The sequence below is a fragment of the Helicoverpa zea genome, chromosome 9, assembly GCF_022581195.2.
Source record: "Helicoverpa zea isolate HzStark_Cry1AcR chromosome 9, ilHelZeax1.1, whole genome shotgun sequence".
Taxonomy (NCBI): Eukaryota; Metazoa; Arthropoda; class Insecta; order Lepidoptera; family Noctuidae; genus Helicoverpa; species Helicoverpa zea.
The window spans coordinates 2,689,382-2,710,511 of NC_061460.1; the positions used below are offsets into that span (position 1 = coordinate 2,689,382).

Genomic DNA, 21,130 nt, shown 5'->3' on the forward strand with positions numbered 1-21,130 from the left:
ACGTCAGTCTTGATATCATAGACTAATCTTTATTTTTTTACAGTGCAATACAAATGAGTTCCATTTACAATATTTTGTACGATTTAGACTTTGCATTATTTATTATCAGTTAAATAATTAAAAGATCATGTTAGGGGTAGTGAATGGGCGATGGGATAAGCCTTTATCCAGTCAGTGGCGATGACCAATAGGTACCGTTTCCTATGCAATATTTTTCACTAGCCGTCATCAATGGCCTTTTAACATCTATAAAAGATTTTTCAAACTGATTCACACACGGCAGTAGATACTTTGTCAGTATCTAGTAGTTCATATAGATAAGATGCCCGCCTGTCCTATCTACGAGTTGCATTCTAAACCATCTCGATTAGGTGTTTATCTTTGTGTCGCAAGGGTTTTCAACAATATTTCAATTTCTTCAATTAAAAGTTTTCAAAAATGATATATAACTTCATTCTACAATGGTTATTTATCAACGGGTAACTATATTTTCTGTAAAACATTTTAATAAAAATTACGATAATTTTCTAAACAAAGCTAGGGTGACAAAAAATTAGAAGATATGATTGAATCTTTTACCTTTTATGTACTTACTTAACAACATTTTTTAAAATATGATTTATCTATATGATTTTTTTTACTAGTGTAGGGTACCTATTTTTTAAAGTAAAAGTCACAATATTTCAGATTTTTTATTAAGAGATGTACTTGTTCATTGAGTTCTACCGACTCTATCGAAGAGTTAAGTGTAGATTATGAAGACGACAGAAATTCAATGATTGCGGTCGCTGAGAAAGGCAAGTATTATTTATATTATAAGATACCAACTATCATCTAGATTTTAGAAAATCTAGTACATCATTGAAAACACACATGTTTATTCAAAACTTATTACGAAATTACCGAATGGAAAAGAAAATAACGTCTCATCTGGAGAATTTACAAACAAAAACTAGACTATTAAATAAATATTTATTTACAATTAATTACTGCATGTACACGAATAAATTAATGGTTTGAAAACACTTGAAGCTTATCTTCTTATCGAGTGAGCTGCAGGTTTAATCACCTCACAAGCCTTATTGTCAGAGTTCTCCCAAATCCACCTGACGGCCTCTTGTGTGAACTTGTAGCAAAGACTGCTTCTGAGTAGCATTCGGGGATGCTGGCTTTGCGTGCCCTCTTAGGCATGGGTGTGTAATACCTCCAGCTTCCAGGCTAAGGGATGCTGATTTCTGCCCAACCCAGGAATCGAATCCGAGCCCTCATGCTCAGCAGTCGCGCAATGCGACTACCAGACCAACGACGCAGACTTGATTCTTATTAGAAATAATTATTTCAGAACCTAAGGAAATATATGAAGAGTTTTACGACGAACTGGACAATAGAATGGAAGTTGAACAATCGATGAATATGATCTTCTTTGGACCTCCGAGTTCTTTTTTGAGACTTGACGCTGACTCTATTATACATTTATTAACACATACAAAGAAACATATGATACCCATTTCTAGAGCTTTACTAGTGTGGGACATACTGACAGGTGAGCAGATTTTAGATTATACAAACACATGCATAAGTTTTCATATAAAAACCAGTATAACATTATTATTAAAAACCAGTACATATTAGTATAACATTCTGAGAAATTAACTCCTTGCAGCTTATAGGGTTCAAAAATATTTCGAATATACCCGTTTGGTACAATATCTTTCCTTCGTTAATTCTTACTTCAATATGTTTCAGATGGAAAAACTGCCGCCTTCTTACAAGGTCGTGAGTTTTTAGCTTTTGGATCACTGTTAAATGTTATACCTGAGGAAGATTTGTATTACGTGAATTTTGGAGATCCATCAGTTCTCAGATATTTTGCTAATCACTACATCAAGTTACACCCACGGAAGGTTACTCTATCATGATAATAATTAAGTACCTACTGAAACTATGACTGCAATCGAAATTAGACAAGACTAATTTAACAATTTGATTTTTCTAGTTTGGTATCCTAGCGGCATCCTACAGAAGATATTATGGGGAAACGTGGTACGACAATAGTACATTTATCAACGAACTTGGCTATCTGTTATGCGGATTCCCAGCAACCGATTTACAAAATATATCACCTGCAACATTCAAAGAACTTAATCTAGACACTTTGAATAAATTGGGAAAATGTAATGCAAATCAAACCAGGGTAACTTATTAATCGAATTATTTACCAGCTTTACAGCTACCGATATTATCATCTATAAGATAAGATATTATAAGATATTTTGATTGTTACAGACTTTATATTCAATAGCCACTAATCGCGCCGCTTATGGTGAACCATATAGATGGTCATCGCACGAGATTGGAAGACTGAGTGCACTATTTACATGTGAGCGTTTTCACAGCTTTTGTCATCGATATTGAGCTTTAGTCGCAATTCAAATTTATATTTTATTGCAGGTATTCCAGAAAATGACATAAGTTCTATACAGTTAGAGGCTGTAACCGCTATTACTCCTGAAGTTATGCATGCGATGCATCAGGGAAAGCTCCAGTATTTTACTAAACAACAGATACTACGAATGAATTCCAAAACCCGGAGGATATATATTTTAAGGATGCAGTTGAGAAGTAGTTATGATATGAGCGAAATAGCTCGGCAGAATAACTCGCCCATATCGATGAAACCGTTTGTCCTGTTATTTTTTTGGTCGCCCTTATCTAATGTAATGATGCATTACATTTAAATGCCTCAGAAATTGATTATTATATTAATTTCATAGATATATAATTATATCTTTAGTTACAAATTATAAAATAGTTTTATTGGTTAAAGCAGTAAGAAAGAAATGTCTTTAAAAACCTTTGCCTACTATTTTTTTTTCAAGGAGCTCAAGCCGCTCAAACGGTTACGGAAGTCAATCATAAAATACCATACTGTGATACAGTTTTTAATAAATGGAAAGATAATATTTGGCCATCTATATATTCTAATAAGATTTTTATAAATTTTTGTCTAATTAAAATAGCTTTCAAGTTTTTAATTCAATTAATATGACAACAAGTTGGGTTGTTTTATTTGGAAAAAGCACTTTGACATTCTTTTTCTGTTTTTGAATTCAAAACTGATTTCCTGTTCAGATCGTTTCTTTTAACATCAATATTGTTTTACCAGGGTATCTGTTGTTATGAAATAATAAAATAATTCGGTTTTTAATATTTAGTGACGATTATTATTGGCTGAATCTAGCTTCCACTAATAAATATATTCATTTGATTATTATTTATGTTGAAGGTCACCAGATAGAGCTTCCATTTTGTTGATGAAAGCGCCATTTTCTTATTCTGAGAAAAATATCGGCTCCGTTCGTTTCTTTTTTTGGGAAATCACGGAGAGCTTGTACGTGTCTTAAAATATTTTCGTAAAATATTATTATAAGAAAAATATTTATATTGGCTGAAATGCCTCCTGTTAAGCATTATTCGTCTAGTGAAGTGAATCAGTATGAATTATCATCAAGACTTTTATCCCTTACTGAAAATAATACATCTTATACTCTTACACAAATAAATGGCCAAAGGATCTACAGGAAAGCTCCTAATGCGTGGAGTGGTCCCGAACCTTCGAGGAATTGTGAGGTAAGAAGTTTCATGAGCTTGTTTTTCAATATGTCAATGGCGTCTGGTAGAGCACCTACATAAGTTTTTAGCTGTCAGCATTTTCATACCTTCATTCCTTTGTTTGATGGCTCAGGAGTAGGTAGGTATAAAATATCTAGAGGAAAGTTAGACAGTGTACCTACGTTTTATGTAATCCTAGGTTTTATCATTTTCATATCTAAATGGGTTTCCTAGTCAACAGTAGTCGGTGAGTAACATGATCAAAAGTAGGAATAAATTATTGCCCGTGGCATAGCCTAGCTGCGAGCTTGGCCGATACTTGAAGTTGGGCTGGCTCGAGCATTTTGAACCTGCCGCGTTTGCACCAAAGACCGTCCGACCAACATACATACATAGGTACGGCTTGACTCTGAAAGTATTCGTAATCGTATCCGATAATTGTGTGTTGCGTTAGGGAGTTTCAAACAAAAGATACTGAACGGCTCTGAGATGACACGCCCATCGCAGTATTTTTCGGATCCTTGAAGTTGGCAACATCCAGGGCGCCTGCCTGGCCGTATACAGAAAGAATGCCCCTAAGACGACCCACTGACCGAATATAGGCGTGTGTCCATATATTTTCCTGAGCGGGTTACCAGCGCTGTCACGCGCCGATAAGTGCTTATAAGTTTCCAGCTTCTTCCAGCTTTCTTTCTGTATACGGCCTTAAATAAGTAGATACCTACTATCAGGCCTACTCAAGGTTACGTCCGCGGCTTACGACCAACAGTTAGCAAAGCTCAATGTATTGTTGATCGAAGATGTAGGTATTTTTTTATAGTAGGTACATCAAGGCGGTCAAAACGCTGACGACGCCCGTATATAGTTTGTCTAAACATCTTCTGTGTTGATACCTACGCGTCATTCGAAAACGGTTCATATCATCTTCATCTATTTATATAAAAGAAAGTAGTGTTATTTACATATTTTATGGCTCAAGAATGACTGAACCGTTTAAGCTGAAAATTAGAGGGGAGATAGCTTAGACCCGGGAGAAGGTCATAGGATGGGATTTATTTTTCACTATCCGGGACGCGGGTGAAACCGCGGGCAGAAGCTAGTTTCATATATTTTCGACTGTCGGTCAGCATGACTAAAATCGGCCTATGGTTTCTTTGGCGGGTTATTATGACTCGCAAGTTCGTTGTCATGTCATACATATACCCCGTTTGGTTTACAAATATAGGTAAACTGCGTGTTTAGAAGATGTATAATCATCGGCAAGTGTATTGAGCCCTGACCTTCACCTGTGCAGACGTGATTTATTGGTTTATTGCCTTAGGGTGCGTCCACATCTGGCGAATGCGTCGCGAATGCGCAGCACGCGAGCCGATCGCGAGCTGTCCGCGAGCTGCGCGCGTGCATTTTTGTTCGTGCGCCGCTTCTGCGCCGCCCGCGCGCAGCTCGCGCGCGACCTAAGCGCCGCACGCGAGCGGCGCGCAGGCGGCGCGCGACGTCTGCCATCTTCGATAGTACTGAGCCAATATACGGAACTGTAAGGGCGAGAACTGATTGCGCGCAGATCGCGCGCCGCTCGCGCGCTCTATACGAGCCTTGCGTGAGTTGCGCTAAAGAGGCGCACCGAACTATTGCAGTGACTGCACGCGCGCAGCTCGCGGACAGCTCGCGATCGGCTCGCGTGCTGCGCATTCGCGGCGCATTCGCCAGATGTGGACGCACCCTTAGGGATGATTTATATTAAGCCGGGACGTGGCCGGGGCGTGCCGTGTACGTGGCTCGAACGGGGCACGGACGTGAAACGTTACATACATTTTGTATGACGAGCGTCGTTTGTGGCCCGGAGGGGCCACGGCCGGGCCGTGTCCGTACACGGCACGCCCCGGACATGGCCCGGTCTAATATAAAGGCGCGGCTCCACCGCAGTGCACGCTGTGCACGGACACGCGGCGCATTTTAGCTGCGTGTATTCATTTGTTTGACAACGTGGGTCTACGTTTCCACTGAAGTACACGAATATGACCCACGACTATGTATAGCGTGGCACGGCGCACGGGTAGACCCACGCTGACATCGTTGAGCTACGTAACCGCTTACAACAACTGCTCTGCGATAACCGAGCTGTTCATAGTCGTGGGTCTTATTCGAGTACTCCAGTGGAAACGTAGACCCACGTTGACAGCGTTGAGCTATGTAACCGCCTATTCGAGCAAGCCACGCGTGTATCAATGACGTCAATTCATGCGTAGCCTCTCCGTGGGTTGCAGTGGACACAACCACATACATTTTCTTACAAAGCGAAGCTTAATACACGTGCGTAGCCTCTCCGTGCACCGCGGTGGAGCCGCGCCTTTAATCATCCCGTGTCCAGTGCGCAAAGCGATCCCCACTCTTCCGCCGAGAGCTCAATATCCGTGCCGATAACTATACGCGTGTTATCAAATAACTTACCTCTGAAACACCAACGAACGATCGGTCCATTCAGCTCACGCGCTATTCAATCGTCAACGCTGAAACACGTAGTTTTTAGGGTTCCGTACCCAAAGGGTAAAATCCTATTGTTTTCGCTCCTCTGTCCGTCCATCCATCCGTCCGTCCGTCCGTCTGTCACCAGGCTGTACCTCATGAACCGTGATAGTTAGATAGCTAAAATTTTCACAGATGATGTATTTTTGTTGCCGCTATAACAACAAATACTGAAAACTATACTTAAATATTTTGGGGGGCTCCCATATAACAAACGTGATTTTTTTGCTCATTTTCTAAACAATTGTACGGAACCCTTCGTGCGCGATTCCGACTCGCACTTGGCCGGTTTTATAAGTTGTCAATTGCTTACAACAGCATGTATGTTGCCTGCCACGCAAAAAAACCGAGTGGAAAATTCACTAGTATGAAAAAATCTTATCCTTACTGTGACTAACGTCACATCAACCGTGCGTATTTGTAACGCTTCGATCACGGATAGTAAAATTATGTTTGCTCCTGTTGATATTCATATGCAACCTTTTACCTACTTGCCGTTATTCAGACGTAATTTCTTCCGTAGGTGTTCATAGGAAGAATTCCTCATGACTGTTTCGAAGATACTCTTGTGCCGCTGTTCCGTCAAGCTGGCGAGCTGTTTGAGTTCCGACTAATGATCAACTTCTCTGGCTGGAATAGAGGGTAAACAGACATAAGCAAACTTTTATCACTTTTATTTTTCTTTGCGAGTTAGCTTAAAATTCATCTAAATTACATTGTCTAGGTATGCCTTCGCGATGTACACTACTGATGCCGAAGCGAGCAATGCTATTCGCATGTTCAACAACTACATGATAAGACCGTCCTGGCAATTGGGTGAGCAATAAATCCAAAACTTGTGTTAAATAATGCCAAGCATATTTGCCGACTGATATTAAAACTGATCAATGTTCTTGTAGGCGTTTGTCCATCCATCAACAACTGCCGCATATTCATATCACGCATACCGCCGACCACTCCGTCTGCGGAAATCGTCCGTTTGCTGTACGCATTGACGGACGAAGTGCAAGAGGTGCGCATTCGTCGGTCGATTGCCTCGTGCGCGGCTATCGTGGAGTACAAGTCTCATCGCGGTGCTGCTATGGCCAGGAAGGCTCTTGTAGCAGCCGCCGCTGCTGCTTGGGGCTGCGGGGCTCGGCCTGCTGTAGACTGGTCGTTGCCGCAATCCCCGCAACTGCTCAAACAATATCGAGAGGTTCGTCAAAGATACACATCATGTATGGTCATCTATATTTTTTACTTGGTCGATAAAACAATGTTGACTTTCTCATCTAGGTAGGACGATGGACCCCGGAGCGCGGCGTAGAGTTGACGCGCGCGCCTGAAGAGCCTGCTACGACCTCTCCGCCACCCGCTGCGCCTTCCTATACCTTGGAGCCGTGGTCCCAAGCTCGTCGCCTGCGCATGATCCACGAGGCTCAACGCAGTGCCGCTGCCGCAGCCGAGTAAGTTACATATAACTAGAAACTTTTTTCGTGAAGCCATTTTTCCCGCGATCAATTTAGTTGAGTTTCCGTAAACGTCTAACGTCGTAGCTCTCGATGGGCGCCTAGGTCTGACCAAGGTTCATTTAACACTGCAATAAGTGCAATGTCTAACTTTCATATTTTAGACAATTCTTTTCTTTTCGAACTTCTTAGAAAAAGTAGACTTGATACCAAAACAACGTTTGTGGCACTTAGGTGGTCAAACCGCATTAACAACGGCATGGAGTCTCTGGTATCATCGATGACATCGCTCGGGTTCGGTGGAGGGCTGGGGCTGGCGGGGCGCGAGGCGGGCGTGTGGGCCCCGCCGGGAGCGGCGGCGGCCCCGCGCCTGCCGCCGCCGCAGCCGCGCGACTTCAACCCCTGGACCGCGCGCCACCCGCTGCAGGAGTTCATCACTCCCGGCAAGGACTCGCAGTGAGTGCCGCTCCGACCTCCACGGGACAGTTCTACATTTGCATTGATTGATCAATAAATTATGAGCATGTTACTGGCATCTACTGCATTGCTAGAAACTTATTGAAACTATTTTTATGTGAATTGAAACGGCGGGATTATTTGCATTACGTAAATTATACCTGTTACGTTGATTTTATCAATTTGCTGCCTTTTTGTCTTGTTTTATGGAAATGACCCCCCATTACTTCTAGTTATATGAGGTTTAACTTGTCAATGCGCTGGTTGTACAACTGTCCCGTGTTCTAATTTTCGTTTATTTTTGTTGATGTTGATTAATTTATTGCATGATTAAGTGTCCAATGTTTGTCTCATTAGCATTGTGTTCGCTGTGAGGTTTGGTGGAGTGTAGGAGATAACTTTGTGTATGCTTTCCAGATAGAGTGCATTTTTTAAAGGTTCGAAATTATCTAAAAGCGTCAGGTTTTGCGGTCCAAGACTCGACTTATTTATTCCTGAATAACAAGTTACGGAATCATGATTTTATTTCAGGCTGCAACTTTATTCTTTAGAAAATGCACTTTTCATCTTGCTTATGTTTGTCTGTTTTACAAATGTTTAGAAATGGGTCTAGTTTCTGAATATTAACCATTCGTTTATTATTTTAATACAAAATGCTGCTGAAGTAAATGCCCATACAATACTCAACGAACGAAATTGCCATTATGTTCATGTAAGATTATCCTCTCTTCAATTATGTTTACATAGATGGCGCAGTTTTTTAGGGCAGCACAACTGTGCTCAATTATACTGGTTTTATTTTCCATTATTGCCTGAATCAATTATGATCAAATTATACATAAGGTTTTAACAGATTACCTAATGTATTCCAATTATGAATATGTTCCATTGCCCTTTGGAGGAGCATTCGTATTTTCCTTGGCATAATTCCCGTTTTCTTATTGCACAAGTTGAACTGGATTGTCTCTTGCACTCCTTGTAAGGCATAAGAGAGGTAAATTTAGAATTTAATTTTAGACATTATTTTAATTTAATCCTAAATGTATTTTAATTAAGAATCCAATTGAATGGCATAATTATTTATGTATTAAATTTGAAGCTTTTATAAGGCAGCATCGATATATTTTAAGCATGAGTCTACAATATTGTTTTAATGTTATAGATAATATGAATTAAGGGCAACTGCGGGCCGCCCGCGCCAGGGTGGCCGCCATAGGATTATTGCACTACTGGCAATCCGCATTTTTTGATGTTTTTTCAACGAAATAAATATTCATGTTATTGTACTATCTGTGTATGAATAAGTCTTATTTAAAATCAGGTTTTAAGTAAATCAATTTGGAACTGTTTTCTCAGCAATGAATAAACTCAGCATTATGAAATTATCTACATGCGATGAACAAAATCTGAACATTTTGTAACGAGACAATATGAATTTATCTCTCGATGTTTTATGAGATTTTTAAATAATATTGCATGCCAGTATTGATTGATTAATAAATTTAAGTATAATGGTTTAATGTCCTTGCTGTTTTATTTCGTTGCTTGCTTTCCTTATTTCTCTAACATGGGTTTGCACTTTGCTTTTCATTCACAAAATGCACTCTAATCCAATAAATGGTAATGGTTATCTCATCGCAACTGTTTCGTCAGCATTGACGGACGCTACTGCGAGATAAGCTGCAGTCGAGGCTTGCATGACACGACCGCTGCTCGCCCACTTCAAGCCATAGCCGCTTCAAGTTTTCCTTCAATGTCACTCATCAGACGCACCGTGAAAATGGTCGCGAGCCTCAAACAAAACACGGCGGTCGCGTCGCGCGGGTGTCTGCTTGTAAACTATGAGTGTGTTATGTCACTCGCGTAACTTTGGTCGCGGATAGTGAGACGTGTGTGTTGTGAAGCTGAGCTGGCCAGCCATGGCGGTGTGCGACAAGTGGGTCGCACTGAAGATAGTCGAGTTCGTAAGTAACGTTGCAACATGATCGGTGATGCAACCTTGTTTGGTTTGGTAATATGGCATTTATTGAACTTGCATGTTAAATGTAGCGTAGAGTTTTTATTTAGTTATTAAGTTGTGTATTTATCCGCATCTTTAATTATTAGAATAGTACGTTTATATATAGTTTCAATTTTAGTGCATTATGTAGGTATGTAGTCAATATAGAAAATATTCAATTTAATAAAATATGAATTTGTAATATACATATTATAATAATCTTTCCATAGTTGGGAATGAGTTATTTTTACATAACTTATTCCTAGAAATGTTAAGGTAAACTTCTTTATCACACATACAAATCTTACTATACATAAATAAACATACAACTTTCACTACACGGCGATAAAGCCTTGCCGTCTGATAACAGCAGTTTTACTTTTAAGTTTACGCGCCTTATCACAGTCGACAACTGTTTTAACAGTTTAACTTGCACCGGTAGATACTAACATAACAGTTTAGTCGGTCAGAGGAAATAACATGTACTTATTGGTTATTACCTAACTGGCATGTGCTTACTAGCTAGCAGCTTAAGCTGTGCAATTAACTCCAAATAATAAATACTTATTACCCAATTAATTGCTCGTTGATATTACGTTATGCGATATACTTTGGAATGTTAACAGGTCTTATATTGCAGCATTTTGCATAAACCTTTCTAGAGCTTTTGTCGTGTTCCAATTAAATTAATGGTACCTATATTCTTGTCAAAATCGACACAAGTTTAACATACATATATTTGTCCTCTACTCGTTTCTAATTCATTCATCCATTGTTGAATCGTTTCTGCATGCGAAGATTCAATTCGTGGTTAAAAAAATATAGGCACAAAACAGCCATCAGATTATTTTCTGAATAAGATATTTTTCATGTTTCCTGGCGATAAATCAAACAGCATTTTCCTGTTATCACAATTCCCAGATTTAAGTTTTTACAAAGACTGGGGTTTTAACTGCGGGAAAAAGATAAACTGTTGACGCTACGAGTCAACAATAAGACAATAGTTGGCCTTTACTGGTGTCAACTTTATAATCCATTGAGTTGTCGAATAGCTACTCTTACGAAAAAAATACTCTTTGAAGATAAGAATAAGCTTTGCATTACCTAAACAACAATTTTTCTTATGCATCCAGAATTTTCCCCCGGGATTCATTTCATCCATGTAACAGATTTCGAGTAATTTTCGCTATGTCAGTAAAGATCCCGCTTTATTCGATTTCTCATAGACAGGTTGTGTGAATCAGTCGTAGCAATAAATTGTCGATGTTAACTGTAATGACTGTAATTACCGTCTTACCGTCGCAGGTTCAATGTCTATCATTATAAAACCTGATAGATAACTTGGTTTAAGGAATTTAGTATTACTGTACGTAATAGTTACTATAAAGGTGTGCTGCCAACGGCAAAATACATTTCCGTAACATAGCCTGGATGTCGCAAAAGGATCTCGAGAGATAGTATTGTGCTTTCTCAGCTTTTGCGGTGGCTTTCCGTCACATCAAAGACAGGTAGCGTCATAGCTCATCAAAAGCGTGTATGCATAGGACAAGCTAACAAAAATTCTATGACTGGTAAATACTGTCCCTAGGTGAAGTCCCTTTCTGCAGATTCTTCCAGTAGGTCTTAGCTGCGTCCTGTTGCTGATTTCCAACTGTTAATCTCGGGAAAATATGGAAAATGTTTTAGTTATTTATCGAGGAAGGCGAATAGGCCTTTTACTCGTGCGTGGAGTAGTTCCCTTGGGATGCGCCTGAAACCACTGGCCGAAGCTAGTATTATTAACATATAATATCAGTAAAAACATTTCCGAGCTTTTAAGATTATTTATGTCTGCTTACAATAAGTTTGCTTCCTAACACAGTAATGCGTTCTTAGAATTCGTCGGCCGTAATGACTTGACCGATTTTGTTATCAGTGCTATGAGCTATTGTTAAGTTAATATCTTAATCTACGTATTAGGAGGAATCAATTTTATAAACGGTGTTTGAAAATTACCACCACTTTGTTTTGGCTTGCAAATATGTTTTTTCAAATTAGGAACGTGTCCTTCCTCATGCTTACTACCTATTAGCTAGATAGTTCTAATCTTACGAAAATAACCGACGTAGTTACAAGTATATTAGGAAACCTTTACAGTCATTCAGTTTCCGTATTTATCACACACATATTTACGTGTAGTTACAATAATTAAGTGCTTTGCGCACGCGCGCTCCAATGTCGGTCCCACGGTGGACAGTGACGTCACGCGCGACAATCGCCGAAGGACCGACTCTGCTGGTCGCCCATTGTTGGTGGGACAATAGTGATATTTCCTTTTGGGATGTCCTATACGTGTGTCGCGTATGCAAGGTCTGAGGTTTTAGACACCGACGAATACACATTGTTTAGAGTTTTTTTAGTAGGTAAGTTAGGGTTAAAAATGAGTTTCCGATTCCCAACATTGTCCTTATATAGGCCGAGCTTATGATCAGGTTAAAGGAAGTCGTCCCGGCTACATGCATCTGTATCGTTTAAGCTTTGCTTCATTAAATTTTTATTCGCATGTTAGAAGTAGCGGCTTGATTTATATTCCCCGTATCTCAATGTATAGTAGAATACCTAGGTTAGTAATAGATTATGGCAACGGTAACAGGTTCATACACCGTAGAAAATTATGTTTATCGAAATTAGACTTGAAAGTCCTAACTGTAGTGTATTTGTAGGGTCTAGGTACATTGCAAAGTCCATGTTTTGCCAAATGAAAATCCAAATGAAAATGAAATCTCCCTACATAAGAACTTCTCCACAGTTGATGTGCGTGGCCTGCCTCGTAGCGAAGCGTATATCTCAAGATGACGAGGCCCGGCTGGCGCTGCTGCTGCAGAAGCTGTCGCGAGAGTGGTCGCTGCTCACCTCCGTCACGTGGGACTCCGTCGGCGGGGCCTTCGCTGATGCCATATATGGAGGTACGTGATGAATACTAGTGCAAGGTGATGTAGAGTAACTCCTACTTGCCTATTATATTCAGGTAGATAGGTACATGTTATGCAAAGGTCATTGTTATATTACTACTACACTAGCCCTCTTAAATAACGGAATTTAGTTAGTTGAAGTTGAAACCTATGCAAATGTATGGTTATTCCTTATTCCTTGATGTTACTTTAATTCGTAATTGTTAATAAGAATCATATTTTGAATGAATATGTGAGGAGAAAGATGTATTTTGTGGGTTACTCCTCGTTAGCACTTGATAAACGATGTCGCTTAATGAGTATCAGTTTAGTTTTAACATCGTTAACCTGAAAGTATCACGTAAAAGAATGGGGTTATTGTAATCAAGCACCTCTAACTTTAACTCTAACCTCGTTTTTAACACCATCGATTAGGTAAAATCATCCCAACGATCCAATATTGATATCAAGATTCTTATTATGGAATTGGAACAACTTTATAGGACAGTTTTTATATGGGCGCAGAATGTTAATAACATACCTATTTCGTTGGTAGAATTATAATCGTTCTATGTAAGTACAAGATTGGAATTCAGTCTCATCTTTTACTGGAACTTGACCCCAAAATAGTCGGAAAAGTGAAAAGCGAATGAAATGTTATTCGATTACACAATAAAGGTTTCTCTCCTTACAAGCCGAGGTATCGTGACTTCTAAATCAAAGGAATGATCAATAGAGCCAAGTAGTAAACAACGAATACAAGTTATGCTATCAATTACGTAATATCTATTTAATATTGAACTTGTATAGCAGGTACTTGCATACATATCTATAGCTATTATAATTAGGTGTACCTTTGTACCTTGTAGTTATTCATAATACATGAGTATGTTGCAAAGATTATGTTCTTTATTTATGTTGAAGCTACATACATAGTACAAGTAGCGTAAGAAGAATGCAATAATGTTTATCTAAAGAAATATAATTAATTGTTAGGTCTGTTGTCGTTTTCCAGGTTATTAATAGAATATCATTGCAAAAAATAGGCGTTCTTTGGTATTTGTAATTATAGCTTCGTTTCATCTAAACTAAACCACTAGTTAGGAAATTGTAGGGTACTGATAAAGAATTTACATTTCATCGAAATAAGTTTAAAATGCTGCATTCGCATTTTTTTTTAATACTTGTCAGTAGATGGCCTCGTAACAGCAATACTCGATTCTCATATCATTAAGCAACTTCACAACAAGAATGTGATAAATAAAACCCATATTTATAATTCACATAAATAACTAAATATTCAATCATTTACACTAACAACGTGAATAGTAACTGTTTATACATATTATGTCAATTTCATAACATCTTTATAATTCGATAATGTTCTACGACTCGTAGTAAAGTTTACACCTTATGGGCTTGGTCGTTGCGCAACCCATGCGAGGTCGAACCTTTATGGTGTTTGCTATCTGGAAGAGAGTTCGTGTCTGTAGCGTTAAACTGGGTTAATTAAAACTATCCCCACGTTATATAACATGGTTTATTTATATTAACGTTTTTTCAGATGGTTTAAATCTAGCACTAGAACTGGATATTTTTTTTAAATAAACCTACAGGTTTTTATTTCTATTATTAGGGTTTCCTCGATAATCCTGAGGTTGATTGTATGGTCCGATTCTAAGGTTTAGCAATCTACATGATATGTATACTGGGATTAACCAAGATTAAATAGGTGAAAGTTCGGACACTCAATCCGTAGTCTCTAATCGGTATTTGGCCTTACCCAGGCCCGCCGTAAGCGGGCGTGCAAGGCGTGCACCGCACGCGGGCGGCACGTCCTAGGGGGCGGCAAATCGAGTGACTTATCACGTAATATTAAAAAAATACAATATCTTTTTACCAATTATTTGATTTCAATATTTCCGAACACAGCAATAGCCGCCCTCGCTTTGGTCGTCCCATTTTGACGGGTTCACCCTTTGCATCCCCAAAAAAATTCGCGCTCGCTGCGCTCGCGCCTCCATGTCAGATATCGCAGTTGGTAGCGGTAGGGCGCGGTTGGGCGACGGCCTAGGGCGCCGGATATAAGGGGCACCGCAGGCGCCCCCACCAATCCTTGATCAGAATGTTACTCCTATTTTTGTTTTAAATTTCATCAAAGATTGCAACTTACAAGAACTGTATCCAAATGAATGGATAGCATCAGGGCCATCTTAACTTATGGTGCAGCGTATGCGAATAACCCGGGCGCCGCGGGCTCAGGGGCGCCGAAGCGAATTTGTGTTTAATTCCGCGTTAAATTTGAGAAATTCTCGAACAAACACTACTTTTATGTCCCAAAACTCAAAAATTTTCGCGCTCGCTCCGCTCGCGGTTTCCTTACTTTACGCTTCAATTTTTTATCATATATAGCTACTTTTAATGTCCCAATACTCAAAAAAAATCACGCTCCCTTCGCTCGCGGCTTCTTCACTTCACAGTCGTTTTTTATTATATATGTTTAGGACTTTTAGTGATCCAAAACTCAAAAATTTTCGGGCTTGCTTCACTTTACAGTTGTTTTATTTTTCAACAATATTTTAGTCTACCCTAGCAAAAAGGTAGCGTCGTTTTTGAGTTCTTTTATTAATAAGAAAGTAACTTCTAGTTTCCATATGAACTTTCTTATTTACGGTACTACTTTAAGTCCCAAAAATATAATACATAGGCGCCAACACCAACAAAGAGTTATGTACGTTTGGGCAAAATTTTAAGTAATTTTTGTTTTGAGTTCTAAAATATAACAAAAAAATTCGCGCTCGCTTCGCTCGCGCAATCAGAAGACATGTTCCGGTGTTTTTGCATTCACCAACCAGCAAAAACTTATGTACGATTGGGCTACATTTTACGTAATTTTTGCTTCGACTTGTTAACTATAAAAAAAATATATTCGCGCTCGCTTCGCTCGCGCAATCGGTAACTACACACACCTCTGTTTTTCGTATGGGTTTGAATTGCAGTTGAAGGGCGCCGTAGAAATCTCGCCCAGGGCGCTGGAGTTAAAACCGGCACTGATCGCAATTTATCTTTGTTTAATTGTTGAGGCATTCTATTCCGAAAAATCATTTTTCGCGCACGTCCGTTATAGCTTTTTGTTCACTTTGGCTTTTTATGATATGTTTACTTCATGAAAACTCTAAGGAAAAAATCGCGCTCGCTTCGCTCGCGGCTTCATGTACATTAGCACTTCATTTCTGTGCATATCTTACTTTTTGACTTTGCTTTGTTAATTTACAGTGGTTTTTATTTGTTTTGTGTCCTTAGACTAAAAAAATCTCGCGCTCGCTTCGCTCGCGCTTCCTTACATATGAAATGTGTCTCATGCGTCGACTTTTTCAACGGGAAACCCACCAAAAACCATTAATAACATATTTTACTGAAATTAAACATTGCTATAGATATTTAATTTCGTTAGTTTAAGTTACCCATAATCTGTTCTAAGCACTTTGATATACATTATGTTGGTACCTACCCATTAATCACAATCTTTCAATACATAGGGGCCACTTGGGTAATGATTGCACTGTATTGATGCCCTAAGCAATTGCTTAGTCTGCTTATGGGCTAACCCAGGACTTCTTAGGTTACTCTAAGACTTAGAGCATTTCAAGTAAATAAAAAGTTATGTGTAATATGTTATGTACCTATTGCAATATTTATGTATCCAAAAGGAAGTGCGTTTTTTGCAATCAGAGCGGTGCATGTACATATTTTTTTCTGTTGGACAAGTAAAATGGATATGAATGGGCGGGGGGGTCCGGTCCCCCTGGACCCCACCCCTTATATATTTTTTGACAAAACCCAGTATAATATGTAGTCGTAGGGCGGCATAATCGGTTTTGCACGCGGGCGAACAAACAGCTAGCGGCGTGCCTGGCCTTACCTTCGTACTACATGCTGTATGGTTATTGTATGGTGATTTGTACATATTATTTAATTTGCTGCGCTCAAAAATTTTCAGCGCAGCAAACCTTTCAGTTACTAACAATAATATCGATACATTGATTTTGTATCAATACTGAAAGCGTACAGTGTATACAAAGCCTTTAGTTGGTCGTATGGGATATGACCTCATACAATACAAAGACTACCTACTGAAAATACTTATTACTGTTCTGAATAGCTATCTGTGAGGTTAGAATAAAATATATACGTCGCCAGTTAATAACAACAAACATAATTAATTACATAATTGCTTGAAGGTTGGATCTTGATTCATATTATAAAATGTCTCAAAAAAAAACTGCAGATATAATATTTATGGTTGAATGCGCTATTCTTTGATGGGGCAACATATACCTCGTCATGAAGTTGTCTTAAGTCGATGGGGTGCAAGTGACTAATCCTCCACACAATGGTAGAAAATTGCTTAAGTGCTATTCATGAGGTACCTACACTGCGACTTGTAGCTCTGCCTTATTCATAACTTTCAAGTGATTAACTTATTAAGTTTTTCCTCGTATACGGAAGGTGAACAGAAATACATATATGCAGATAGTGTATTTGAAGCATTGGGAGCAACAAGGGCGTTCGGTACCCAAAGCCCGTTTTCATGTTATCACATCAAAACATGCATTGGGCTATCTAGTTTCGAATCCCAAAAACTCGTTTCGATCAACCGCTTCTAGATCGCGTTAAAATGATTAATATCGAAGGTGGCGTTACGCCCTTGTTGCATAGATAACAAAAGTGCGTTTAAATTCAAACACGTAACGACCTATCTGCAGTTAAAAATACTTTTTAATGTAAAAAATGACTGAAACGAGTGATTCAAGTGTCTATAGATCCGATGTTAACCAGAGCGAACTAGACTTTAGTCCTGAAGGAGTGATAACGGCCTCAAGATTTTATGCATCTCCGGATCTAAATTTTACATTTAAGAAAAATGTTTTGCCAGTAAAGAAACATGATTTGAATTTGCGGCAGGTGGAAAAACCTGGAGTTAAAGACGTAAAGATTAGAGACGTTTTATCCTTGACACCATTCATGAAACCTGAAAATGCTGAGTAGTTGAAACAGGTCCTGACTTTCCAGACAGGCCAGGAAGATCAGACTGGACCGTCCAGGAGGCCAGTTCCTACTGATTCAGAACTATTCAGAAGATTCCCTTGAGTCTAGTGAATATTTTGATGAATCTGATTAAAAACACGAAAATAAAAATAAAAGATATTAAGAAAGTTGAATATTTGAACGGTGATTGTAATAAATACACATGTTTAACTTACATTTTAATTAAAAGTAATAACATAAGTATTCAAATTGTTATTTATTTTCCTTAAAATTCAGTAGTAAAATTAACGTTTTGTCTGTTTTACCAGTTGGATGCAACAAGGGCGGATAACACAGGTTAAAAAAAAATATTTTACGGTGTTTCTGATTTCTTTAAAATAGTTGTAATATCTTATTATTTTTGCTAAATCATGGCACTAATAAATAATAAATTAAATGTAAGTCAAGTTATAAGTATTAAGATAATATAAGACATTAAAACTTTCATTGTAATTTTTCTCGAAACTATTTTACAACATACGCCCTTGTTGCACCCAACGCTTCATTTATAGTCTTGCCTTTATCCAACATTATCAATGATGCTACTACTTCACCGATATTAATAGTATTAATAGTTTCCATCTCTATCCATCAAAAATCCTGCCTACTCACTATATCTACTATAGCTTCTGCCAGCGGTTTCATCCACATCCCGTGGGAACTACTTCCCGTACCGGGATAAAAAGTAGCCTTCCTCGATAAATGGCCTATCTAACCCTTTTTTTTTTTAACGACGTCAAAAATCATCAACCCCTCCCGCTGTGGGTTAGCAGCGGAGAGGGAGTGTCAGATTCTTACTGACTAAAAACCGTCGTGTTCCGTCATAGGCCTTTTGTGTACCAGGGCCGCGGTATCTCTTTCAAACAACCCGCAGCCCCGGAAGGGGCCTATCTAACACTGAAAGAAATTTTCAAATCGGACCAGTAGTTCCTGAGATTAGCGCGTTCAAACAAACAAACAAACTCTTCAGCTTTATAATATTAGTATAGATATCTTGCACATCATTAACTGGAGATGCATAGTAAATTGAATGTGTTTGTTGGCAGGTTACGTGATCATAACGTTCGGTCTGATCGTGGCGCGAGTCTTCCAGGAGATCCCTCGGGGACGCCGGATACTTGAGGGGTACTTCCTCGGATTCGGCATGCTGTTCTTTTTAATACTAGGTAAGAAATTTTCACTAACTAAACATATGTATAATATAGTTCATTTATGACGTAAAACAAATTAAAGAGGCAGTCTCCATGCAAAATTATAAAATAATAACCAGGTACTTATTAATCAAATAACGAATGCTAAAATTAAATCACAATCATCTTTGGTCATGCAAACTCAAGTCTGGCATTACCAAATCGCCAATTAAGGTTTAATGGTTCTGAAGCTTACATTTAGAATCGATTTGAACTAATGTTCGATCTTTCGTATTGAGAACATTGCATAATGTTACGTTCCAATTCACTACACACTTCGCATGATGTGCTTTAAGAGTGTAAATAAAGTAACGTCTTCTGTCTTCCGCAGGTGGTCTAGAACTGGCGTCCCTGGACTCCGTGCCCAGGTCCCTCGTGGCCAATGCATCAGTTCTGGGCAGCTTCTCCCTCATCGTAGCCGCGCTATTCCTCATAGACCTCATGGGACCCCGGATATACACCAACACCCAGAATTCACAAACTGACACCGCCGTAGTGGCTTCACCCAAAGCTGATAAAAAAGTGTCTATAATCTCTTCTCCTAAACTGAATGGTAACGTGGCCAAGCCCAATTTAGCTAATGGAAACGCCAATGGTGTTAACGGAAAAGTAAATGGACAAGCCAACGGAAATGTTCCCCCAGAAAGACCAAAAGATTTAGATTTAGAGAAGAATTTACCCGACAAGGACACGAAAAAAGAAGAAATGACGCTCTTCCAACAATCCAAAACGAGTTACCCTCATTTCGACGACACACTTGAAAAAGACGAACTGCAAAAATCGAAATTCGGTTCCATTCGCAATGGTATAGAAGCTGGAAATTACGTCCGACTGTCGGATCCCGTGTCCATTCCTGATAGGTTTCACTATGAACAAGAATTAGCCAAATTCAATGAGAAATATTTGCGGGATTACCTCGATAACTTTGCTGGGAAATTATCAGTGAAAGAAGACTATCTACCTGAACCTCAGACGCCTGTGTTCGCAAAAGTGAAGACAGGGAGATTAAAAGGCTTGTACGACGAGATGTCGCCAACCTACGAACAAAAGCGGTCGAGATCGCCCACCAAAGCCAAGACTGTGCCGTCACCGACCTTGCAACAACTCGAAGACTACTTGCGAGGGTCGACAAGGTCAAAAAGAGCCGATACTCCAGCTTTGTTCCCCATGGAACCTATTGAGGAGAAGGAGACAACAGATACGGAGGGTAGAGCATCCGGCACGCCGACAGACCCCGGATACGTACAGTACACGGCCGGACGGTGGCCGGACAAAAGGGACCTGCGGACACCCAGACACAGTCCGACCAAATAGTGAATAAGTTTCGATACAACGATGCGTGATAATGCTGAATGCCACATAATGGCAGAACAAATTCGTCGTCATGTCCTGTACATAATGCCACGATGAACAATGACTGACGAACTCTGAAACCACCTTTAGTGCGGGTGTATGTAAGACATTTATTTTATTAATCAGTAGGTAAGAATACTAATAAAGTTTTTGCATATATTTCGTCATTATAAACTTCCATGTATTTTAATTACTCCCCCTAATTCAATTACATTGCGTTTTCTCACATCCAAATTGCTAAGTTGTTTGAAAACAAAAGAATTAATGACATGCCAAGGTAAAGACGTAATTTCATGGCACCTATTGACTTGTAGGAAGTTCGTTGCTCCAACAACTTGTAAGTGGAAGATTAGACTTAATTTTAAAATAATGATCTTGTGACACATACATATAAACCAGAATTGCTGCACGTAGTTATCTACAAGACACGTTAATGTCCGCGGCCTCTAATTATGATCATTGTTACCTGTAAGGCTCCGAAAGAAAAAAGAATTATTTATAACTGTCATCTGACAACTAAAGTTTTAATAG

General features: G+C 39.1%; 3 protein-coding genes across 5 annotated transcripts; all 3 read left to right on the forward strand.

Moving 5' to 3' along the window:
• Window positions 1-68: 68 nt before the first annotated feature.
• LOC124633290 lies at window positions 69-2,804 on the forward strand. 3 transcript variants are annotated; one of them, XM_047168467.1, is made up of 7 exons: window positions 69-191; window positions 688-797; window positions 1,343-1,543; window positions 1,747-1,904; window positions 1,997-2,194; window positions 2,287-2,380; window positions 2,452-2,804. In XM_047168467.1, exons 1-7 carry the CDS (start codon window positions 181-183, stop codon window positions 2,736-2,738), a joined length of 1,059 nt encoding a protein of 352 aa, XP_047024423.1. In that variant the 5' UTR covers window positions 69-180; the 3' UTR covers window positions 2,739-2,804. The 3 variants fall into 3 exon arrangements, with proteins under 3 accessions (XP_047024423.1, XP_047024424.1, XP_047024422.1); XM_047168466.1 differs by lacking the exon at window positions 69-191 and adding an exon at window positions 273-479; XM_047168468.1 differs by lacking the exons at window positions 69-191; window positions 2,287-2,380 and adding an exon at window positions 272-479 and having other exon boundaries at window positions 1,997-2,174.
• A 649-nt stretch (window positions 2,805-3,453) lies between these two features.
• Window positions 3,454-8,043, forward strand: LOC124633471 (probable RNA-binding protein 46). Its single transcript, XM_047168701.1, has 6 exons — window positions 3,454-3,630; window positions 6,659-6,777; window positions 6,860-6,951; window positions 7,035-7,330; window positions 7,411-7,580; window positions 7,818-8,043. Exons 1-6 carry the CDS (start codon window positions 3,454-3,456, stop codon window positions 8,041-8,043), a joined length of 1,080 nt encoding a protein of 359 aa, XP_047024657.1.
• Window positions 8,044-9,777: 1,734 nt separating this feature from the next.
• On the forward strand, window positions 9,778-20,758 carry LOC124633512. The gene is made up of 4 exons (XM_047168760.1): window positions 9,778-10,003; window positions 12,827-12,983; window positions 19,103-19,222; window positions 19,578-20,758. The coding sequence occupies exons 1-4, from the start codon at window positions 9,959-9,961 to the stop codon at window positions 20,558-20,560; spliced, it is 1,305 nt and encodes a 434-aa protein (XP_047024716.1). The 5' UTR covers window positions 9,778-9,958; the 3' UTR covers window positions 20,561-20,758.
• Window positions 20,759-21,130: the final 372 nt, after the last annotated feature.